Raw genomic sequence first — 26,195 nt, 5'->3', positions numbered from 1 at the left:
TGGTATTAGTATCAAATAAGTCTCAACTTGCTCTGGAGTCTGTCTTGATTTGGAGTCAACATGACTTTTGCCTCGGTTTTGACCACTGCCCTATGTCACCAAGTCAGTTTCACATAGGTTATATTTACGATAGCTGGCTTCACAAAACCTGACAATGGCGATCCAGGCTAACTGGTCTCACGAAGCTGGCTATCAACCCAGGATTTTCAAATCATTTTCAAATGTGAGCGTGTTCACATAAAAGGGGCGGGGTTTGCAGCCAAAAGCCAATCACATGCAACATGGAAAGATGCGGAGCAGCCAATTTAAGCCAAAATGAAACTATTGATCACCGTGGGAAAATTAGGTTGTTGAATCGGCAAAAGTGTGATGATTCAGCGGGGAAAAGTAAATAGAATACAAGCACACAACTAGAATATAAAAAGAAGCAGTAAAAAAAAACAGTACAAAATAATAAAACAATAAAAGCAGTAGACTATAAATAATTGTGGGGTTATGTAAACATGTTGCAGACTATTTCAACACATTACATAATAGTGAGAAGTGTGGGAAAGAATGATTACTAGCATTTATGTTCTTCTCTCAAGAAGGAACAAACTGTTATAAAGAATAGATGTGAGCAATAGAATAACACTAACAGCGAAAATGAATCTAACTCTGGGGCCAAGCCTACAGAGAGGACTGCAGGAGGAAAACTGCACATAGTGCAAATGCCCCCAAAGTAAATAGGCTTATCACTGCCTTGTCCTTAAGGCACAGCAGAGATACTTTTCATTGATACAGTATTGTAAAGCCACACTGAGGCTGTGAAAAGGTTTTCCATTCACAAGCGTCCTGTTTGGGAATGTGGGTGAAACCTATTGCATCAATCTCTCTCGGGAATCCTATGAAGGAATTTCAGCGCATTTAATATGCAACAGCAAATGTCATTCATTATTAATCACTACAGTCAACTGATGTACTATCTGCTATTTGTTAGAAGCCCTGTTTTATAGCCAATGTGGGAAAATGGCCTGGAAACATTACAAACATTTATTATAGCAATAATTCACCATGGAAAACAAAGTGGTTCTGCCAGTCTCTAAACACCGTTGTCCTGCTAACAGCCCTTCTTACCCCTTACAGTTCTTTTTATTACTTGTCTCGTTCATTTGAATGCAATGTTTGTGTTCATATCTGGTTTGTAAATTACATTTTTGTAATAAAGATTATTTTCAGGTTATTTTTGAGGAGTTGATTGGTAAGGAGGCAGACTTTTAATGCGTGTGGATCCGACAGCCTGAACATAAGCTGCTCCGGAGCAGGTTAGCTGTGAAGCCTCAGTTACCATGGTGATGTACGCTGCCTAAAAGTGAGCCACCTTCATGACATCGGAAACTCCAGGTTAAACCTGAAGTCCTCGCTAACCCTCTAATCTAGCTTTGTAGTATTTAGTGGAGGGTAAACCCACCTAAACCCAGTTTACCTATCTGGACTAGATGGTCCTCAGTCTTCAAGTGCATTATTAAGAATGAATAGACCCCGTGAAAAACTTCTACTAAACAAGCATCCATGTAGGCTAGCTTATGCAAATACGTCACGTAGTAATACTCTCTCAAAATGACGATATAATGTCTCCTAACTTACTGTAGGACAGACGACAACTGGCTACTGACACCTTGATGGCCAATTAAAACTCTAACAGGTGGGTTTGAGGTAGGCTTACACTGCAAGGCTAAAAAAAAAAGACAAAGTGTAGCCAAAATGAAATTATGCATTAAAACACAGTGATTACTAATTTTATTTATTTTTCCACTCAATTCAGGGTCATTTTAGGAATATGGTTGGCAAGAAGGAGACACACCAACACAGACACATCACTGCAAAACAAGACACCACATCAGGCCTGATATACAGGTGTGTGAACTGCCAATGTCTTTACACATGTAGCCTACACAACATATTTTGCAATAAGCCTCCGTTCCAGTGGCATTTACCCTAAATCTCTATCACTCGAGCTCTACCTGGAAAAAAAACTCTTGTTTGTTTGTACCCAAGTAATTACCGTCAACATAACAGAACAGACCCTTGCCCTGTGTTATCTACAATGACACCTTAATCTCTAAATCCCTTTCTATCAGCACAATAGCTCAACATGGAGAAGTCATAAAACACTAAATCCCAGAGCGCAGATTTTAAGAACACTACAGGACGTCCAAATGACAGCTGATAACCTGCAGACTGGACAAACTTACCAGCTGCTGTCAAAATTATATCTGTGTTAATTTGCTGCCCTGCTTTTAGAAGAAGTCATAAGGATACTGAATGACCAGAGACATCAATTTCCCACCAAAGAGTTCCACAAACCCAAACACATCCCACACACACACACACACACACACACACAAGAAACCACAGACATTGGGTATGACAAGGCATGGCAGTTGCCATACCACAGCCTTGGTGAGTCCAAATTGAATCTTGCATTTTCTCTCTTTGTAATGAAGAGCCAAGATCACACAAAAAATGACGTAGATGCAATGTCAAAAATAAAAAATACAAATATTCACCTCAGCGGAGCGTTCTGGATCCATGCTCCCTCTAAAGCTGTTTGCTTCTGTCGAGACATTTTTGGTGACCTACATGTAATAACTTATGACACTGAGCAAATATTAATAATACACTGTCAGTCATCAGCAGCCTAACCGTTCCACTTTGTCTCTCCAGACGTTTTGTCCATTTATGCAGTACAGCTGGGTTTCTGACTTTTGGTAGCAAATGATATTAGATGCAGGGACTTTGCCACACCTTGGGGTTTAAAGGAAAAATCCACCTTAAAACACTTGAACACTTAAAAAGCAGCCATTGGCGATGCACCTTGCATTTCTGGGCCAATTTTATTGTTTGATGGCGTATTTTTCTTATTCTCATGATAATTGACCAAAGACATCAAGATATTTCCTGCACAGCAATGGAGTTTGATAGCAGAAAATGTTTCAGCGATCTAAAACATGAATAGTACAAAGGCTTTGGTGTCAATCTATCAGAATCAAAGAGCGAGGGCTGCTTTCTAGAGCCGCCATTTTGCACCAACAATCATACAGGGAGAAATCCATCGTAGAAGAGGAGAGAGACCAGTTTCTCCACTGACAGCAGCAGAAAATAGACCAGAATGCATTGCAGCCACAAGTTTTGAGTAAAGGGGAGCGACTCTCACTTTTTCTCAACTGGAAAAACTTTGGCACTCTTGCTCTTACAAAGCTATCACTATTGCTCTCTGTACCTGCACTCAGTATATCCCACAGCTGAATGCAACAAGTTCACACCAGTTCTCTGGAGGTTGTCAAAAGGCATTCTGGGAAATTAAGGAAATCACTCAATGAAGTCTAGACAAATCAGGTCGAGGGAAAGTGGGCACAGCAAAATCAATTACAACACTTAACCACAAAATAACTGCTGGAATGCACTGATAAAGGCCTATGTTATGTGTAAGAGCATCCAAGTGTTGATTTTCCCTCAAACGAATTAACTGCAAGTAATAACTACAGCAGGACACATATCCAGATAAAATGCCAAAAGGAAGAACATGGGGGGGGTTACCAACCACCAACAGGTGAATAAGGAATACATACTTGACATTTGCTATACAGATTACAAGGCAGCAAATGAAAGCAGTGGGGTCATCAGAGGGTCAACAGGTTAGTCCCAGTCAGAACTCCTGTAAATCCACACACTCCCGGCGGTAATTAGTGAGGAATTAAGAGGCAGCTAGGAGCCATATTTAGCTTCACGGTAACTTCCAAGTCATGTGCAGGTGACTGTATAACGGAGACGAATAGTTTAAAAAAAAAAAAAAAAAAAAAGCACTTACTTTATGAAGTAGCAGGCCCCGTCGTCCGTAAAGCCTTCCTCCCATCCCCGAGGAAGGTCTGCAATGTAACAAAATGAGACAGGTAACTTGTCACCTGAAAGTTTTCTTCTTCTTCTCCTCCTCCTCCTGCTTCTCCTTCTTCTTCTTCTTCTTCTCCACCCCCCCGAGGCTGGGCCCAAAATGTAAACAAGCTCCCCACGGCACAGCAGCAAAGAAAACACAGTATAAAGTCAACAGTAGGCTTCATGCTGCATGGCGATGCTGGAACAAGCCCGTTGGGAGGAAAAAAACATAAAGCAAAACAAATGAAGGAAATGAGCAAATGCCACAGCCGAGAGTACAGCGCCTACCTGAGCGGATCATGTGTCCGGAGTTGACCGGCTCACCGGAGCGGGGATGCAGCCAGGTAGTGGTCCGCGTCTCATCGCTGCCACACACACACACACAGGGAAAAACACCTGTTACACCACCGGCAGGAAGGAAACACTACAGCAGCCGCGCCAACTCCCGTTAAACCGAGAGAGACGGGCGCGACACGGTTATTAAAAGCGCATAATATCCGACTCACTTGATGAAGAAGACCCTGCCGTCCTCGCAGACACCGTAAGACCAGTGTTCAGGTAAGGTGTCCCGCCCGAGAGGCGCCGCCATGATCCGGTCTGAAGTCCTATTTCATCTCATTCCCTCTCCATGGAGTCTCCAGGGAGCTCAGCGATCGCCGCTAGGGCCAGTGCTGCCTTCAGGGACCAGTCCTCAGCTCGTAATGCCGAGTACCACAGTCGCCACCATCAGGGCGTCAATTCAAGCATAAAGTTTCTGTATCTGGTATAACAGTAGCCACCTGGGGTGCTGTAGTGGGTGGATGGGGTTCAATTTTAGTTTAGTTTCAGTTACTTTTCAGACAGCATTTCCTAGGTTTATTTCAGTTTTTGTTTTTAGTTTATTCAGTTTCAGTTTCATTTTTATTGTTTTGACTGACTGGACAAAGACAATGTGTCCTGTGTAGCTATGTGTGTGTCCAGTGTAAATACAGGAAGGCACAAGTACACACAGTTGGGGAATAACCTTAAGCTTCATATAGTCAGTGTAATGTCATTTATTTATATAGAGATAGGCTAGTTCCACTCTAAATTTGGCATTGACTGTATTCTGAAAGTAACATCATCTTTTTAGGTTAGTTTACATTTTTTATAGGCTACTCCCCAGTTTTTATTTCATTTCATTTTACTAAATGTTTGTCATGCTTAGTTCCAGTCTTAGTTTATTAATATAACCTTGATTCAAAGTGATTTTGGTTGGAAATAAAACTGACCTTGATGCAGAAATAGTTGTTTTGGTTGCTGTTGTATTATTTTGGAAACCAAGTGGTGCAGAGAAACAATGTCTCAAGGGTGTAACTGATGTTTTCATTAATTAATTACTGTGAGGGGAAAGCCACAACACTCTCTTGTAGCAAAAAATAGAAATATATTTATTTCGCTAAAAGCATGCCGTTTTAATTTATTAAAAACAAACTGTTACATTGAGTTACATATTTCCGACAGCACTCGAAGGCAGCAAAAGAGCCTATTAAAGGAGAGTGCCATGACTTCGATAGAAAGAGAGGAGAGGAGCCGCGGCTGTCAGTGTTTCTGCCGGCCGACAGTAATTGGACAGACGAATGAATGAAAAATGTGTTGATTTTTGGCTCTCCAAGACACGTGTTGCCTTATTATTCAGACGATTTAACCGGAGGAATGCTGATTATGAGATTAAAGTCTCTAACCACTTTAGAAGCTCATTAAGAAAAGCCTCTGCCTAAATTTTAATTATTCTGCAGATGCACAAACATCAGGCAGACTCTCATGCAGTGCGCCAAGATGAATTTTGCATGACTTTGTGTTACACACCGCAATATTACCTATTATTAGTAGCCTAGTAGTGTTGTCCTGTTATTAATGGACATGAAGAGAGGCGGGACTCTTGCACAGTCTAAAAATAGTAGCTACGCTTTATTAGACTTCTATTAAAACCGACATTTCAGTAGTCAGAGGCCTTCATCAGAAATGAATGAAACCATTCTGAAAACAAGATCACACTAAGAAAATTGACTAGGCTACATAATTAGCCAACATTGTACTCTGTACAGTGAGTGCATTTTTCCACCTGAAGGTTTGATAGCCTACACGCTTTTTTCAACAGCAGATTCAACATTTTAACTAAATAAACTCAAGGCAGCCATTTACCTTTTAAAAAGTGCTATAATTTGTCTTCATTCTCTGTTACCATTCATTTTGTAGTATTTTTTGAGTATATGTGTGATTTTTCCAAATGGTGAGTCATTTTGGAACCAATTGCTTCATCTGGCTTACAGCACTTAACAATAAATAATAACAAGGCCTCTTGTGCTGTACATAATCCCATATGCTTCAAATAGCCTGAGAGTATCTATACCAGCCACAGTTTTCCCATACAGTAAACCATTATGGCAGTAAATATCACTCTTGGGGGCGGGGGACCAGGTGGTGCTGTAAACATGTTGTTGGCGGGTTTCCTCAGTCGGTCATTAAGGTAAATAACTCCCTCCAACATGGCAGACACCAGCTTGTTCTGAGTCACTCATCAGGAGCCATGAAGTCATTGGCATATTTGCCAAAGTGACTCCTTATCTGGAAGACATGTGGCAGCATGCTGATGACAACATCCTGACACGTTTTCCATCCAGAGCTTTCTGACAACACCTATTATTCTGAATTCCACTCTTGGAGAGAAGACAGTTCACCTGTGTTGTTTCTAGCTCTGCACTGACCAGGAATTTCCAGATCAAAAACAATCATTTCCAAAGGTAAGAGTGGAAGGTGGTGTGAGGAAGAGAATGGCTATTTTGATGTTCTTCACACTCAGCTTCTTATCACACTCAGCTTGCATAAATATAAATGTGAAAATAGGCTATAGTGTAGAAAAAAAGTGGACTGTATTTACTCCAGAGAGAGCGTTGGTTTTCACCGCACAACTGAAGCAAAACAGTTTTGAAAGGACTGTAAATGAAAGTCAGTGAAGTCAAAGTTCTTCATCTAACACCTTTATTGATAGATAAGCCACTCAGCTGAGTTTTCTTGTTGATTTTTGTTCAGACTGAAATTATGGTTATTAAGAGGCAAGGAACACAAAAACATGTGGCCAGGTAGCTGCTAGCTGCTGGCTAGACAGCGGCTAAAGGCTCTCTATACTTGCTGGGCAGCTGAATGTTTGGAAAATGTGAAAATGTATATGATTTCTTCCAGAACAGTTTCTATGTTGTATTCCTCTCTGTAGTGATTGTGCATGTAAACATACTCCAGTGATATTCTACTCTACCACAGCTAAATATTTTAATATGATGATGCTGCAAACAACTACAGGTCTGTCAGGCTGCAATATGCTGCTTTTAAACTATAGCTACTGGCTGTCTGCAAGGTAGAAAACTGATACTGAGCCTTCTATGCAGACAAGTAGTAGCTTCAAGACAGCCTAAAGCATGCTAAGTAATGAGTACAGCCTTCTAGGCAGCCCAGTGTTATAGTAGCTTCAAGACAGCATAAAGAATGCTGTGCAATGGCTGCTACCTTCCAGGCAACAAAGTAGCACAGGGCAAGCTGCCAGGGAGCAAAATGACACCACAAATACAGTCTGCTCAGCACAAAAGTGACACTCAGCCTTCATGGCAGCCAATCAGTTATGAGTTATGAGCCATTAGATAGCTTCCAGACAGCCCTAAAAACTGTCAGGCGATGAGCGCTACCTTCCAGGTAAAGCAGTACAGGACAGTCTGTCAGGCAGCAAATTACACTTCAAGTCTCCTAGGCAGCCAAATAATAGCAGATAGCTTCAAGGAAGTCAAAACAATTATAGAGGAGGGCAGACAGATCATATAAAACATGGGCATGGGTTACAAAACTGAGTATGGATTTCCACACTGACTGTATACTTTTTCACAAAGTAGGGAGAATAAGGCCTGATCATTGGCTCAGGATATCAGGAACAAACAATGTGCACCTGGCTTGTGATTGGCTAAGTGAAGAGTGGGCCGGCCCACTATTGGCAGCCATGGAGGAGGTGGCTGTCTTCCAGATGTCATTCAGGAAACAAAAGTTGCTTGTGCTTGAACTAAGAACACAAAACCTTCAACCTTCTTCGTTGGGAGGACACTGCCAAAATTGCCACAAATGTTTTCAGTGATCCACAGAAGAATGTGTTTTGCATATTTGCAAATAGTTGTTCACAACTACAAAATGTAGTTTGAGCACACATTTGCACATTTGTGTTCCAAGTTTGCAAGTGGTGTTCCAGCCTCACACATAATACAAGTGGAACAGCTTGTGGTGTGATTTTCTGTGGGAAGACACTGCCAAACGGCTGAAAATGGTTTTAATGATTCACAAAAAGAAATATTGATTATAATAGATGCTGCACTTCTTTAGGGAGCTGAAAGCCTATTTATCCCTTAGAACTCAATGAGCTTCATCAATTGAATGAGTTATTTTGTCAATATTACAGTTTTTCTTGATTGGTCAGACGCATTTCTGGTAACTCTGGTTACAAACACAGTGATCATACCTCAAAGACATTTGCTAAATTAATGATTTCTGGTTCTCTTCACACACTGAATACAGTGACACCAATTTTTTGCAAACCATTTAACACAAATGCAATCAGTAAATACATATTTCACATAGGAGTCTTATCTTCGCAAAAATCCCTTGCAATTGTATTGACTCAATAGTCACATGTGCAAAGATAAGTTTATCAGATAAGATAAACTTTATTGTCCCAAAGGAAATTTGTCTTGGACACATCAGTGCTGCTGAATAATCAACAACACACATCACACCGACAATGTCACATTTCCTCCTATAACACAGCACACCTCATAGTGTTTCTGGATGGGCTTGCAGAGCGGCTGTGTGTGTGTGTGTGTGTGTGTGTGTGTGTGTGTGTGTGTGTGTGTGTGTGTGTGTGTGTGTGTGTTTTATATATCGCAATACATGTTGATATTTTGATGTTTCTACATATTTCATAGTGTATATATTTAATATTTTGAGTATATTTTCTTACAATAAAATAATGGTGTTTTTTTACAAATATTTGTACGATAAAAGAATATTTCTATTTTTTATTATTATCCCTACTTACCGACTTATCTTACCTTTTATCTTTCTTTCTTTTTTTAAAGTCATTTTACAAGACAAATTACTATTTTCATTTCCATTTCATTTCTGTCTTGCTTTTGCTTGTATTTTTTGATTTTGCTTGCTTTGGTTTGTAATTGTTTTAATCCATGTATTTTATGTAAAGCACATTGAGCTGCATTAGGCTATGAATGGTGCTATAAAAATAAAGTTGTGCAATTCCACCGTAGTGATTCCAAAACCATGTGAGGATGTCTATGGTGTTCCTCCCACCTTACTCATCGTTTCTCAAAGCAATTGAAAATTTAAAAAAAAATAAAATAAATATGTATGACCATGATCCACACGGTCAGGACTCTCTCATTGAGGCGATGCTCTCAGCCTGTGATGACATCACCGCTGAGGCAGCCAAGGTTGGATCCGCCACACAAAGCTTTTTTATCCCTGCTGTCGTAGAGAGAATATGAGGCGTGACGATGATGAGAATTTATGGTCTAATGCCAATGAAAGGCAAGATGCTATTGAATAAACATCTAAACATCAAAATCTAAACATCTAAACACTCTCTAAACATCTAAACATTTGGCTAATTTTATGTTTAGTTAACTGTAAACTTTAAACTTGACATACTGTTTTGAAAATAGATGGTCATTTTTCATTTTGTTGATGTTAGTGAAGATTTTCTGTTATTGCATTTGATTTTTAGACATCAGTATGTGATTTTGTTGATGGTATGTAATGTTTCAAAAGCAGAAGGCCTATTCAATGTCAAACATGTAATTACAGTTTTGCAAACTAAAACAGAGTTTTGTTGTTTGTGTCAGTTATTCTTCAAATGCAGCTGAACAATCAAGAGAAACGGCACCAGATTAGAGGAATCTGCAGCATCACTGCCAATGCAAACACCATACTGACTGGAAATCACAGTGTGAATGAAATGAGTCAGCTTTGATGAAAAACTCATTTCTGGCCAAAATACAGCTTTCAGGAGCTGAAAAGCTATTTCTCTTTCAGAAACTGGTTCAAATTCTAAGACGATGATGAATTAAAGTACATTTTGCTGCAGAGTGGCATTGTCTCTGGTTATCAGTAGGCAGATTGCATACAAAGCATGTCTTCCAGTGCTCAGAGGAATAGTTCTTTACTCAGGAATGTGAGAGTTGTGTGAACAGTTGTCTCCTATTTGCAATGAATGGGAGCTATGTGCCCAAAAACCAGGAATCACCAGTTTGATATAAAACTGAAGTACATTATCCAGTCTTTCAATAATGCTAAAACTTGTAATTGACACTTTTCTATTTTTTAGATTTTGGCATTGGAATAGAATTTATGGGGGAAAAAACAATTCCAGGAGAAATAACATAAGCTGTGGACGTTTTTCTGGATTTCTACTGGAGTCTAGAGGGTTAAAATGAGAAGTATGGAGGGTTTTCCACGTGTTTTTACTTTTCTTTCTTTCAAAATCACCATGAAATTATCTTCTTAGAAAATCTAATACAAATTGTTGCAGAGGTAAAGGCCATTCCCTGATGTCGGCATTATGTTTTTCTACACCAAAAGAGTTCCTTTGGCTTTTTTGTGGTTTCTTTGTCTGTACTTGCCAGTTTCTTAAATCTAATTCCTGTTTGGCTTCTGGTAGTCATGACTGCCAGATACCCCAAGGAAATGATAATCAGGTTTAATTTGTCACTTTGTCCAAAACACCCTCAATTTAACAGAACTGAGCATATTTTTCACATCTGGCTGAGTGATACTGATTTCTCTCTCTCTCTCTCGCTCTCTCTCTCTCTCTGTGTGTGTGTGTGTGTGTGTGTGTGTGTACTTCCTCTCCCCTGTTGGGTTTCAGTGGGCAGCACTTTGGATGCTCCCCAACATCAACAACAGAAACTCCTGACAAGGCAAGATGAGGTGAAGGGCAGGAAGAGATCGGCACAGAGCGTCCAGCTGGAGGCCCAGCTGAGTTCTACTTTTGTTTTTTATTTTCTTTTTTGGAGTGTGTGTGTGTGTGTGTGTGTGTGTGTGTGTGTGTGGCAAAGTGCTCCCACAATAGAAAGAAAAGTGAACAATGTGTCCAGCTAAGTCAACTATTCATCACCGTTAATGAATGTACTGTAAATCTCTCAACAAATATAAATACTATCTCAGTTTCTCCATTCTTCCTCTTCCCCTTTCCCTCTTCAACCTGCGTGCACACATGCGCTAACACACACACACACACACACACACATATACAATCTCTAACTGATTACCACATTCACTTCCCCAATGATTTCATTTCCTGATTTAGGACTATCTCAATTTGTTTGGATTTTCTTTTCTTTTTTTCTTGTTTGTTCCAGCATGTTGTGTTCTGTTGTCGTTTAGATTTTATTATACATTCCAGATGTGTTTTTACTTGTCATCTTGATTTGTGCTGTTGTTGATTGTTTACTTGTTTATTTACTTTGGGTTTTTTTTAACACCTTGGGTTTCTTCTATCTCACCTGCACAAATTAATTAATTGTGTCTCTTCTTTCTGTGTATATTTATCATCATATTTTCTTCAATTTTTTTGTCACTTTGCTTCTATGATTGCCAGGTTTGGTGTTTGATTCCCACTGGAGCCAGCTGTGGCAAACAATATGCTCTCATTTAGATAGAAAATGATCACCACATAGTCTAAGTAGTCTCTTTCCACCCAGTATATTTAACCAAAGGACAATATCTTGCATATCATCCATTCTAATAAAGCAGATATGCTGTATCTCCTGAGGCAGCTGTTGTTTCTCAGCCTCGTGCCTGCTGCCTCCCGGGTTTACAGTTCTAACCACCAGCACATCCAGTATCTCCAGTTGTGTGTGTGTGTGGAACCAGCTGCTGAAAGAAAAGAGAGAAAACAAAGAAAACAAACACACAGCAACAGGATTCAGGATGCTATTTATACCCCCACCCACCGCAAACACTAGGGGACTCATCTGAAACGTACAGAACCACGTCAGGGACAAAAATGCAGATTGTTTCCGGGAGTATGGCGTGGGTCCTCAAACAGTTTGAATTACCCACACAGTAGACAGATATTGGGCTGAGGAAAGAGGGAGGAAGAAGTTTGGTCAGGAAACGCAGTCCATCGTCTGAGAAAATGTGACTTTTAAAGTGAAAAGTACAGTAATGTGTAGAGGAGAAGCGATGACGATGAATTGACACCTATTAGCTCTTAGTACAACATATATTCATGCTAAAAAAGTATAGTGGAATGAAAGTATTCTTCATTTACCTGCCGGACCATCTGGTTCCTCTCAAGGATGCTTTGTAATAAATACTGTATGTGCTTTTGGATACACAACATTCTGTTCAAGGTACTTGAGCTGTAGCTCTAAATTGATTTTTGTAGTGTTGCAATCCAGCACAGGTTCATTTTGACTGTCTGTGTTCCATTTGCAAGAATCCAACGATTGGAAAAGAGAGTAAAGGAAGAGTTTACAACAAGTAGAGCCTCCGTCGTTTGTCCTACAAGTATTGAATTACAATCTCACACCAAACTGTTTCGGTCACTCCTCACCCCTCACACCTCGGCAGCACCAGACAGACAGGCTCTTTCTTGGATGCTTTTTTTGCTTAGTAGTATGAAGCGGATTAAAGGAGCATTAAGTCATTTATGGCTTTTATCAACCTCTATCAGCGCCCGGGAGGAACTGCACCAACACCAACAGGCCTGTGGCACAGCTCAGTGGCTTGTAATAAAGTCACATTTTCACAACAGAGTAATTAGAGCAGAGATCCGACAGAAACGTCTAGTGAAGAGGTAATATATCACGGTGCAAAATACCGTAATAATAATACTGCTTTGTTATTTTGCTGTTATTTGCTTTTTTTGGCTTGAGAACAGAACATCTTGTGATGCCGATCTCTCATGGGGCGGGACGTTTTTGTTCCAAAACAGATTACAGGCTGTGTGAGTCTGAAAAGACAGAAATGTCAGCACAGAGTGAAGTAATCGTTGAGTCACTGTAACAAGAAGAGCGTTTATTTAAGAGCGAAGAAAATATACTAGGGATATTCCTTGCCAGTCACGTAGATACATATGAGAAAAATAAAGGCATGAATTCCCCAAAGAAAAACCACGGCACTCCATCTGCAGGTACAAAAATGTAGAATTATAATGGCTACATATTGACATTTAAGATTTATTGTAAATTAAAGGTAACAATCAAATGTCAAAACAGGGTTATGGGTTGTGGAATATCAGCAATAACAGTAATGCTAATGTTTCGACTTTTGATATCCATGTGAAGTTAACTGCCAATGAACTTCTCATCTAACAGAAGTTAGAGATGAGAAACGCTTATCATTACATGACTTCACAGTAGATCATGATTGTTGATCATTACAGCATTTTTTTTTTAATTGCTCCTACACTTTAACTGTTTAACTTTAACTTTAACAAGTCTTTTTTTTTTTTAATCTTTTATATTTTCTTTTAAATGTGATTTTAATGCACTTTCACTTTTCTTCATCTTTTTAATCTTCTTGCAATGTCTTTTTATCTATGTCTTTATTTTTATTTTATTTATGTAAAGCACTTTGAATTGCCGTTGTGTATGAAATGTGCTATATAAATAAACTTGCCTTGCCTTTACTGATGTATTTCTACTATAAACCAGACCTGAGTTTTGGCAAATATTTCCTAGCATCTGGTTGGGTGACATTTACCACATCAGGACAATTCCCATACTATCAGGTAAGCTGTCAATCACACAAACAATTATTACATTAACTTTCAAATAGGCTGAACTTACTGGTGCTCAGTGTTAACCACACCCATCTGCTAAACCAAGCAGGACTAATTTTCTGCAGATACCTTGTGACACAGATCTGCTGTAAACACTGAGCAGCGTTACTGCTGTGTGCACAAGGTCAGGTGTCATGGTGAGGAAGTTGAAGTGAGTTGAGGCACGCAGGACACTTAGGCAAATGCAATTCCCCATCCCATTCATCTAAAGTCATGTGAATATTCCTCAGAGGAAGCAATGATTGCAACATAAATCTTTTAATCGCTATTCACTGGAGGGCCATATTAAGGGAAACTATTTCATGGTCAAGTAATTCTGAACTAATTCATGACTAATCCAGGCACTGTTTATTTAACAATACCACAAAGCCTGTATTTTGGCTTCAGGCCCTCAGCAAAGATCCTTCAGAGAGAGAGAGAGCGCGGGGAGGGGGGGGGGGTTAAAAGAGGGAAATAGACCCAAGCACAAAAATAATGTGATTGTCTTTCTGTCTGTCTGTCTTTCCCTCTCTCTCTCCCTCTCTCTCTCTCTCTCTCTCTCTCTCTCTTATGGTAATGGCAGACCAAGGCTGTGGGGGATTCAGGGAAGAGTTTGAGGGTCTTTGCCCTCGTCCATATTGCGTCAACAACTGCTGGCAGAGCAACAAAAACCTCAGGTGGCGAAGAAATCTAGAGGAAAATTCACACACTATAAACTACGCCACACAACACACACACACACACACACACACACACACACACAGCCTAACCATATGCACTTCTGGCACGGTTTTCCCTATTGTCTCTTATGTAAACGTAGGGTGAATAATGCATGGCTCTGCTCCATACAAGTGCTTGTGACTTGCGTAACAGCCTGCGGGCCTGAAGGAGCTTCACCCTTCCTACTCAGGCTTCCAGATAAACCCATTTTAACACCCAGAGGACACCGGCGAGCTCAAAACCCAACCATTAGATTCCACGCAACCACGGCACTCTTGAATTAGTAACGACTCCCATTGTTCCATGCAGTGATTCATGTTATGAGTTGTTTTTTTTCATATAATAAAAGCTTAATCTCTCCAAATACTTTTGGCATCCCGAAATGTGGGAATCGTTTATTGAGAGAACTGTAGCTCTTTCAACTGTTCAGACTTGGCTGAACTCTACTCTAAATTAAAGATGACAATCAGTATTTTAACCTTGTGGTTGTTATTATATCTTTTCACATCAAAAGTAAGAAGAGCACAGAGCCAAAACATCAAAGTGTTTCACGGTCTAAATAATACAGCTCGCTGTGTCTAGCAGCTTCTAGTAACTTCACAATTTGCATATTTTTTAAGCATTTACCAGTCTCTTTTGACTGTGTTTTTATTTCCATTTCTATTTCTTTATTGATAGATCATCAGGTTGAGCTTCTTAAGTGGATTGGACAAAACCTGCAGCAACAAACTGGGACATCTGTTTGCTTTACTTTATCCCCCTCTGCTGGAATGATAATGTAATCGTCCAGCTGGCGAGTAAACACACACTTCAGGACAAGGCTATAGTCAAAAGAAGTTGTATACACAGAACTGATGGAGACAGAGGTAAACTGGTTCATTTTATTTCATCTAACATCTTCCCTAAATGTTAAAGATCCAGTGAAATGTTGACAGCATGTGGAAAAGCTCCAAAATATTTCTCTTTGAACAGGGACTGTGCTTTTATTCACCTGAATCCCTGTCTCATCTTTCACTTTGCCTCTTTCATCATCACCTTCTGTTCTCTCTCTCTCTCTCTCTCTCTCTCTCTCTCCCTCTCTCTCTCTCTCTCTCTCTCTCTCTCTCTCTCTCTCTCTCTCTCTCTCTCTTTTCTCCCCAACAACAACTGAGTATGTTGTGTGGACTTAACCACAATAACTAGGCAGCACAACATGGGTAGCTAACCTGCAAAAAATAAGTACATAAATAATAAAGATTGCACATGCTTGTTAATTGATATCTGAGCTGAAAAAGTAGTTTTAGCATTCATTAAAAATATCAACACCACCACCACCAGTGAATAAATGGATTAAACAGACAGTTTCTTACACTGCTTTTCCCCTTTGGAAGACAATATTACCACTAACTTGTTGTTGTAAATACCATACATGCTCAACTAAGGTAGACACAGATGTCCAAAAAGGCAGGTGTGGTGCAAAGTGTAACCTGCCTTATCTATAAAACAAGATAATCAAGAATTTGGGAATGTGTGCAACTACAGTCATCATGAGTCACCATGCAAACACTGAATGAAAAAAGAAAAAGAAATGAAGAAACTGCACCTGTCATGGAATTTCTGGAATATCATGAGATTTTTAGAGGTGTATTCCAGACAAGGGGGGTCAGGGGATTTGATAAATTATCTGGGTAATATCACAAACGGGTCACTTCACAGGAAAATACCAGAGTGTATTTTCACACTGGTTTCACACATTCACTGCTTCAGATTCTGGTTTTCAGTCCAACTGTGGTGAAAACCAGACTGTTCACCCCTGAAGAAAAACAACATTAACAAACCAGGGAGGGATTAAATTTTTAGGAGGTGTTCTGACTTAGTTATGGAAAGTTATGGTGGAAACTAGCCTGGCAGAAACAGTATCTTGAAGGCCATCCTGCAGCTTCCTCCTCGACATTTCCTCCTGCTTCTCCTAACTTGATCACCAGTCTCTGGCCCATGGACTGATCTAATGTAGAAAATACATTGAATGTTGAAATGTTCACAGACAAATGAATATCACTAGATTATAGTTAAATGATCATGTTGGCCTGAATCTTTAAATTCTTTACCTCACACACCGATGGAAGTTGCACTTGTTTAAAAGATGGTACCAACTGAGTTTTGGGAGCAGATCTTGGCCAAATAGTTCTTGCAAATACATTTTATGGTTTGTTTATTTCATCACAGGCACCAGATGAGTAAAACATGGGTGGGGTTTTCCTGCAATAGACAATACAATGAGTGCCAGAAAGTTTACACAATCACATGTAGCCTAAGTATTTAAAGACAATTTTGTGTACTTTTGTGTGATTGACAAATTACCTGACATTGAATTTCCCTGCTGTCATGATGGAACCCCCTTCTCTTCCTGCAGATTTAAACAAACCCAGGTCTGTTGGGAAATCTGAGCGCTGCAACGGTTTGTGGTTTCATTCTTACTGGAGTCACACACATGCTCTCATGGCACGATGAGGCGCTTTGGATAAAATTGCCCACTAAATGGCGTGTGTTGACAAAATGGTTCCCCAGTCCAACAACACAGAGCTCCATCAGCTCTTAATAATTCATTCATTTTCTTTACCCGCTTATTCCCATTCAGGGTCACGAGGGGCTGGAGTCTATCCCAGCATGCATTGGGTGGGAGGCAGGAAAACACCCTGGACTGGCCACCAGTCCATCACAAGGCTAACACAGATAGACAGACAATTAGTCACACTCACATTCACACATATGGACAATTTAGAGTCTCCAGTCCAACTGACATGAATGCAGCACCAAGGTTACTGCTGTAAACTAAAACTAAAACTAAGACTTAGGTGTAAAAAACTAAATCATTGTACCTAGGTGTAAAAAAAAAGCATTGTTGTGAACTGGAATACAAATTAAAATGTGGCTTTGAAAAAACTACAACTGTGCTGCAACTACTATTTCAGTCCATGTACACAATACCTGTTAGAAACACATACAAAATCCCTTGGGCTTTTGAAACTCTTTCAAAGCTTGTTGGATAAACTCAAAAATGCATGTTGGTCAAGCTAAAAAAACAAGGCTGTTTTTCTTAGTTCCTTAGAAGTTGGACATACAAGGTTCCTCCTACCCAGCAGGCAGCAACAATATTCTTGTTTACAGCAGCTGCCTGGGGGAAGATTGCACAAGAAGCAAAGGTTACACATTTACACACACACACACACACACACACACACACACACACACACACACACATCTAGTGGTATCTCAGTCTTAAGTGCTTGGAGTTCTTCCGCTGATCTTCCTGGGAAGTTCAGGGAATTGAATGGGAAGTCTTTCAGCCACAAACTCACTGCCACTGGTCAGTCAGAAACTGGTCCGGGAAGCTGGTCTGTCAGGGGGATCAGAGCGGGGGTTTTCCCAAAAAGCAGCATAGTGTATTGGATTACAATGTAATCTTTGTTCCGTTCCAATCCAATGAACTGAGATGATCTTCATGTTTACACGGTTTTGGGCTTCCTCAGTAGAGTAATCCTGGCATACACAGGTATACAGAGGAGACCAATTGCTTTGACTGGGACATAAACAGTATACTCTCCTATCTGCCTCATTACCATTGATTTATATTGAATGTTAGAGTCACATTATACCCAACACTTCACCTCTTCAACTGCCACTGCACCACCAGATCAGCTGACATCATCAACACACGGTTTCTTTGTGTCAAAGGAAAGACTGTGACTTCCACACTGCTGTCTCCAACAGATACAGAAGGAAACGAGAGGACTTGAGAAATGATCGTCAAAATGAAAAGCTTTCCTCTGACCTATTTCAATACTGTGCATGTAATAAGAAAGGACCCAAACTTAAGGCACAAATGACCAGTAAAAATGACTGTTGCTCTTTTCCTTAGATGTTCTTCATTTTACCACAAGAGGGCAGCAGAGGAACACAAAGGTTCAGTTTAGGTGTTTTGTCTGAAATAAGGAGACACAATATTTCCAGTCACGGCTCAATATTAGTGCTATTAGAATAATTGCAGGCCCGTCAAAGGTAGAAAAAGATAACTGATGTAGACGTTTTGAGTCAACTGTTACGTCACTGTTGAGTGATGGATGACATATCAGGAAAGCATGACAATAGTTTCCAGTATGCATTAGTCACCAAGATTTCTACTGAACTACAGCACCTAAGGAGAGGTCGAAGTACTTATTCTTGAACATAAGTTTTTGAATTTGAGAGAAATTGACACTTTTAATCCATTTGAAATCAAATTAAATGTATTAAATGGTAAGTCAGTATATTTAAGATGAGTATAAAGGCATTATTCCAGCAGAGGATTTGTACTTTTGCCTAACTAAAGGCTTAGTGCCCTTCTTCCACTTTTCCACCAATGGCGTTTTCTTGCTGTCCTCCCTGTGTAACAATGCTAATTGTGTGCGTTGGGTCAGAAATACTAAGTGAAAGCTGTGTCCCCCGGTGGCTCCTCTGAAACACTACACCTATTCAAATTCAAATTCTCCACTGACAAAACACACCGTGCTGTGTACGGTGTGTTTGGCCAAGCTGCTGTGTGTCGAGCCATGCTGCGGATCCTCATGAGTGTAGAAAATATTCAGACCAGCTGCTCTCTCCATCCACTACACCAGCTTTATCACACGTTTCTCCATATGGGAAGATATGTGTTGTTGATTTAGTGTTGAATTGTGTAACTGTAGGGAGATTAATGTGAGAGTGAAATCTATGGTTAGAATAGTCATTTTTATACGTTCTCTAATTGGGATCATTTCAAGTCAATTAAAGTGAAAGTAAACCATTCCTCATTTCTCTGGGGACCCCCTGGAGGCCCTTCAAGGACCCTTGAGGGTCCCTGGACCCACTCTGAGAACCACTGAGCTAGACTAACCAGGTGAATCTCAGTGAGAGCTATGATCCCCTCTTGATTTCAAATGTTAAATTCACTGCAGCCATGTAAGGGAGATGTACATGAACAGGATGATTAAAGACAGATTAAAGACAGATTTTGAGTACTAAGACGCAAAAATTGAGACGTGGATTTCACCAAACGGGACACAACTCAATATTAGGAGGGTAGTTGTGGTATTTTGAACACTCACTGTACAGTATAGTGTGCAGGAAGGCTAGCTTTGTCCTCTTTTCCTGATCATGTAGTCTGTCTGTATGACTTAGTGTCAGACACAATAGCTGCTGGTATGTTGCATCATCAGCTAATTGTGACCCAGGAGATACCCCTCTCTGCCAGGCGAGCGAGGGGGGCAACCGTGTGTGTGTGTGAGTGTGTGTGTGTGTGTGTGTGTGTCTGTATGTCTGTGTGTGTGTGTGTGTGTGTGTGTGTGTGTGTTGCCGCAAACCCACTGCCGCCGCCGCCGCCGCTGCTGCTGCAATCACCTGCAATCCTTTCAACGCCCCACCACTCCTGCTGGTTGCCTAGAGACGGGGTCACCTAGGCCACCGAGCTAATGATACCCAGAGAAGAGGAGGAGAAGGATGCAGACGAAGAGATGGAGAGAAAGAGAGGGAGAGAGAGAGAGAGAGAGAGAGAGAGAGAGAGATACCAGCAAACAGGAAGGGTGGGGTGTGTCTGTGATGTAAAAGTAGTACTGAGAAGGAAGAAGGAAGAGAACGAGGGAGCGTTGATGGCGGAGAGGGTGGCGCAGTCGTCAGAGAGACTGTCCCGTAACTGGAAGGTCGCAGGTTCGATCGCCTCTAACAGCTGAAGTCCTGTTGAGGTGCCGCTGAGCAAGGCGCTGAAGCCCCCGGCTGCTCACTCGCTGTACGTCGCTTTGAATAAAAGCACCGGGAAAAGGGACGACAGGGAGACAGGGAGAGGGAAATCAAATGATGAAAGACAAACAAGCCCACCCTTCCCCCCACCCACACACACACACACACACACACACACACACACACACACACACACACACCACAGGCTAATTGATATGAGAGTTTGTTTGTCACATCTCAGCTCACAGCTAATCAGCTCAGCGTAGAAAGCCTCTGGAACAAAGGAAAGGCATCCAGAAAATAAACACTCTTCACAAAATGGTTCCTTTGCCTCGTACCATAGCAGGTGCTGTAAAGAACCCTTTCAGAAAGGTTCTGTACAGCACCGGGCTCAGGTGGTTCTACATAGACCGTCTACAGTGCTGTAAAGAACCCCAAAATGCATAAAACACTCCAAAATCAGCAATGTTAAAAGAACGTTTTAAGAACCACACTGGGTTCTTCGCTCTGATTCGACAGGTTTTTTCTATTTTAACAAATCAAGATGGTTCTGAGTAATTACAGTTCCACATAGAACCTCTAAACTAACCAAACAACAGCATCTATATGATATACACCCTTGACAAAAAATGGTCCTTTGCCTTACCATAGCAGAAACCCATTTTGGTGCAATAAAGAACCCTTTTAGGAAGGTTTTCTATAGCATCATACCCAAATGGTTCTACATAGAACCTCTATGATGCTGTAAAGAACCCTTAAAAGACACATAAAATGCTCCAAATCAGCAGTATCGACAGAACTTTTTACAAACCACATTGGGTTCTTTACTTTGATTCGCCCGGTTTTATCTATTTTGACAAATCACGGTACGGTTCCATATAGAACCACTACCCCTAAACCAGAGAACCCTTGAAGAACCCTTCTTTTTCTGTGTGTAAGAACAGCAGGAGATCAATTAGGTTAGACAAAGTGTGGAAGGGAGGGTGGTGGAACAACATCAGCAACAGGCCAACCGCTGGGCTGACACAGCAACAGTGTCAACGATTGCTCACCTTTACACCATGCTTTGTGTGTGTGTGTGTGTGTGTGTGTGTGTGTGTGTGTGTGTCGCAGGGGTGAAAAAAGAGAGAGAGGGGAACATGGTTAATTGATTTCTTCCCTGAGGGACATAATTTCATCATACTTGGTGTTTTTAACCCTTGTCTTACGCCAGCCTTGCAGCAGTCGGTCTTCATGGAGGCTTAGAGCCCTCTGGGGAATTAATAGCTCCTGGAAGAAAGAGAGAGAGAGAGAGAGAGAGAGAGAGAGAGAGAGAGAGAGAGAGAGAGAGAGAGAGAGAGATATATATATATATCTCTGATGACATCTGAGTCATTTAACCGTTTTCAAACTATTATTTTTCTCAGAAGTAACGTTATTGCGTCAGATCGCAATTATCTATACACAACCACGAGTTACATACACTAGATGTACTGTTACTCACTCTGCAGTGGAGCTTCTGGGCATGGGAGCTGAGTACACAGTAACCTAGATCTCCACTAAATAGATACTGACTCACACACACACACACACACACACACACACACACACACTCTCATAATCATACACTGATACATTGGGAAAAGAGTGATTGTTGCATTTAATGACTGCTTTTGTTTTATCAATTACCATTAATTAATTGAAACTTTGGCAACATTGTTATCTTTGAGCAAATAAAGCGTATTGAACTGAACTGAGAGAGAGAGAGAGAGAGAGAGAGAGAGAGAGAGAGAGAGACAGAGAGAGAGTAGGTACTTGAAAATGAGGAGATGATGGAGGCCTGATGAAGGGACGTGGGTGAATAAAACAAAATCCATATTCATATCCATTGTTATTCTGAATTTCCACATACTGTAGACACTTCAGAGGATATTGAACGCTTGAGGTACATGTCCGGGAGTAAACGCACATTATGACTGACATATATAAATCATTAACAAACTAAACCAGGTCATGTGGTTACCTTTATTTCCATAAGTGGAGTGCATGTACGTGAGCACCCTAGCTACCGTCTACAGGTGCGTTCAAAACCTTTCACCCAAATTGAACACACCAAAGTGGCCACACCTGGTGAACTTGTTCCTGTTTGACAAGGTGCAGAGTGTTGCTTTCTCTTCAGTTTTACATTCTGATTATAATTCCATTCATTGAAATTTCATAATTTTTTTTTAACAAAGTGGATACCGCTCCCTGCTTCTCTGCACGTCCCTGCTATTGTGGGGACTGAACCAGAGGCCATGGAGTATTTTAATAGTATCAGTGATACACAGGGCAACTTTTGGGCAACAGAGTCCTAGGAGTTGTCTTTGCATTGTTAACACAAGGAACATTTGAATAGCTTTTTGACTGTATCTCACTTTTTCTTTCCTATTGTGCGGACATTGCCCAAGTTCATTCCCTAGTGTCGCGTCTGTCCAGCCACGACATTCAACTCAAAGTTTACATGAACTCAGGTGAGCTGAGATAGGCCGCCTACACTTCGACTACAGCAGCTGGAACAGGCCTGGGACGGACAATAGAGAACAGAAAATTATCTGGCATTTGGTTTTTGAGAAGTGTGGAGAAATCAGTTTATTCATTTGAGGAATGGGAACTAAAGACTCGACTGTGCTGGCACAGCAACTCTAACAAAAAGTTAATCTTTGCACAACCATAGCACCAGGTGCATTGGAGGAGGAGGACAAAGTAGAAATCTGTAGACTCCCGCACACTGATTTTATTGAATGACACGTTTTGGTCAAGTGACCTTCATTAGGTATCATCACAGATACCTAAGCCTACAGATTTCTACTTTGGCACAGGAACTCTTAAATTTGGGTACACTGTGCACTTTGACATGTTTTATCTGATTAAAATGTGCAATACTGACCAACCCATTGAATCTTTTTCCCAGTGTGTGTGTTGTGGGCCTATTTCTGGGACCATGTGACAATACTGTCTAGCCTGACTGTTTTTTTCCTCTGGCAGGAAATTCAAGAAGTTGCTGTCAAACCCATAGAGATACGGTCACTCCCCTGCATCACTGCCGTCATTCCATTGAACAGAATAAATTGAAAACAGTTACACAATTACAGAAAAATAGAACACGTATGATTAGAGTGTGACAGCAAATTTTATTGATTTGACATTGCACCTACTGACAAAATTTGCTACAGACCATTTTACAGGCAATTTCAGCTACATAATGTTACCATGAGAAGCCGGGTGAATCAAATAGGGCAAAGTGTTTGAATTGTTCCAGTCAAGATAATAAATAACAAATCCAGCTTCACGCTCAGTGCAAACAGGCTGCTATTTATGTGCCATAAATATAAAAGACAAAATAACTACCAAGAGTTAGGCTAAACATTTTAACAAAAAGACAAGAACTTCACTCAGAACGTACTGTGTATTCAACATGCTTAACTAGCAACAGGAAACAATTCAAAACACTTTGTACCTTAAAACCCGGCTTTCTTACGATATGATCCATCATCTACCTTTAACCCAAGTGGTTTTGTTCACACATATAAAAAACATATCCAAACAGTTAAAACCAATAATAAAAAACAAAGCACAAGCTCCATAGGGCATGAATAAGTCACATTACTAGGTCAGTATATAAGGCATACAAAAACAACATTCCTTACGTTAATGCTGAGGTTAATATGAGAAAGTGTCACAGTCAGTGCAACAGTCGAGGACCGTATGAGCCTTTGAGGTACAACGTTGTTCAACTTGACACTGAACATTCAAATCGGCCTAACACCGAATTTCTAATCGGCCTAAATCAAAATCACTGTTGCATTGCAACCAATCACAAGTTCTCATCCGAAAAGGAAATAAAATATATTCAGTGTTCGTGAAGTGGCGGGGTTTATTTTGAGGTGCTGTCCAGGTAAGTCCGGATCCTCTCTCTGTGGGATTGGCTGAAGCAGTGGCCAATGGCCTGCTCCGTTTCCTGGATCCGCCTTCGGAAACGGTCCCGGTCGCGCGCCATTTCTTCCCAGTGTCCTTTGCGGGACGCCTGTCGAGCAAACGGCCAGGTACGCATCACGTGGACTTGGACAAGAGGAGAGAACCGAACCTGAAATAAAATAAAAATAACATGTCAGTAAACATTGTTGGAATGATGTTTACACTCATGATTATATTGTAAGAAGAGTCTGTCTATGCTTCTAATGGGCTCATAACGTGTGTAATGCAACACAATGCACTTCAAGTAAAGTGTGATCCAAACTTCTGTAAAGAATCATCAATGATAGAGAGATAGAGAGAGAGATTCCCTACCAAGTAAGAAATACTCCAGTAACAAAACTACACAATAAAGACCATGTGATTTCCAGCACTAATTGTTCTCAGGCTGCCGCTACAGTCTGATCTTCACACTTCAGCTTCTCCAGAATAAGATAGCGTGATTAATTATTTGTTTTTCTGCCTCAGGGTTTATATTTTGAATGTGATGTAACGGGGCATTAAGCGACAAGCTTGTCAGAGAGACTTTGCAACACCGCTGCAACACCAATTAGTCGACGTGGAAGTCAAACTCTCTGCTGACTCGCTGGAGTCACATGACTGGGTTAGTCATGACGACCGGCAGCGTTGCTAGCGACACAAAACAACAACTCAGCTAAACACACAGTGTACGTGCCGTCTGTGGCAGGAATTAACCCTGACCACACCAAGTGTCAACATATAATATCTATAACTATTGAGACACAAGTCTAGACTATGTCTCTCTCAACTAAGCTATGGATGTACTCTAAAATGGAACAATCAATGTATACAGCATTACTACTACTAATCCCTGTGTCTTGAGGTGTCAATATCCACAATTAAACCTCTTTGAGTAAAGTAGCATACCTAATATATATGTGTATAGCATAGATTTAATATTTTTGGTATATTTTTACATTTTCCTTGTTCATTCTTTCTTTGCCTCACCAAGTTCTACTGCAGTTATTTTGCACACTGTAATAATGTAACTGTTTATATTCTGTTTTTTTCTGTTTATATTTATTTCATGTGTCCTATTACCATTTGCTGCTCCAATGACCCAATTTCCCCATGGGGATTACTAAAGTTTAATCTAATTTTAATTGTGTTCAATTTGTTATGGCCTCGTTTGAACATTAAAGGATTGACAGTTCACCCATAGGTGTTACTGGATAATGACCTTTTTCTGGCTGGTGCTGGCCTGGCTCTCCTTCCTCTCCTCTGGATGTGACCCAGATGTCTGTCCAGGTCTTCTCCAGGGCACCAGAGTTTTGTCTGGGTGGCAGTGACGCTTCAACTGTCTCTCTGGCAGGATGGGCTTGGGGGCTCTGGGTCTTTGGGGGTTCACTGCCTCTTCATCGTGTTTCTTGCCAATGGTGGGTGGACTTTGTGCGGGGCAGACACCAGGAGCTTCTGGGTCTCCCCCAGAGTGGAGTGTGGTTGTTGGGGAGCTCTGGAGGCAGGCTTGGAAGTTGAGAGGGTGGTACGGGTCGTCATTTTGGCAGAGGGACTTCCACAGCTGCTCCTCTTCATCGTCCTCTGATGAAGGAGCAAAGCTGCTCTCCTTCTCCTCGGTGTCGGTGTCTGACTTGGAGCAAGGTGCAGGAGGCGAGGCCTGCTGAGGCCCCTGGCAGTCAGGGAGTGCTGTTTTGGTGGTTTGAGGATTTGTGCTGCTGACTGCGCAAGCGGTGAAACACATGGGGTTGTAGGGGTCTACGGGACTGCTGAAGAACTCCCAGAGCCTCTCGCTCTCGTCCTTGTCCAGGTCGGGGCACGAACTGTCCGAACTGCCCCAACTGCTCCAACTGCTCTCGCTGTCAGAGCGACTGACCCAGAAATTCAGGCCTCTGGGCCCTAGGAGCTCCTCGCCGGCCTTTCCCGCCGAGATACAGTCAGTATCACTGCTGTCCCTCGCTTCGCTTTTACTTTTCCCCATGTTTGTGTTTGTGGAAATGCAGGCAGAGAAAAAGAAGGGGTTGTAAGGATC

At 41.1% G+C, this 26,195-nt stretch overlaps 1 protein-coding gene across 1 annotated transcript; it reads right to left on the bottom strand.

Moving 5' to 3' along the window:
* Window positions 1-23,326: 23,326 nt before the first annotated feature.
* On the bottom strand, window positions 23,327-26,185 carry LOC144538306 (protein phosphatase 1 regulatory subunit 15B-like). Its single transcript, XM_078282370.1, has 2 exons — window positions 25,389-26,185; window positions 23,327-24,299 (listed from the first exon to the last, which is right to left on the bottom strand). The coding sequence occupies exons 1-2, from the start codon at window positions 26,142-26,144 to the stop codon at window positions 24,090-24,092; spliced, it is 966 nt and encodes a 321-aa protein (XP_078138496.1). The 5' UTR covers window positions 26,145-26,185; the 3' UTR covers window positions 23,327-24,089.
* Window positions 26,186-26,195: the final 10 nt, after the last annotated feature.

The sequence above is a fragment of the Centroberyx gerrardi genome, unplaced genomic scaffold (assembly GCF_048128805.1).
Source record: "Centroberyx gerrardi isolate f3 unplaced genomic scaffold, fCenGer3.hap1.cur.20231027 Scaffold_99, whole genome shotgun sequence".
In the NCBI taxonomy this organism is placed as follows: Eukaryota; Metazoa; Chordata; class Actinopteri; order Beryciformes; family Berycidae; genus Centroberyx; species Centroberyx gerrardi.
Note: the sequence above shows the minus strand (reverse complement) of the source record. Positions and strands in the feature narration are given on the sequence as shown.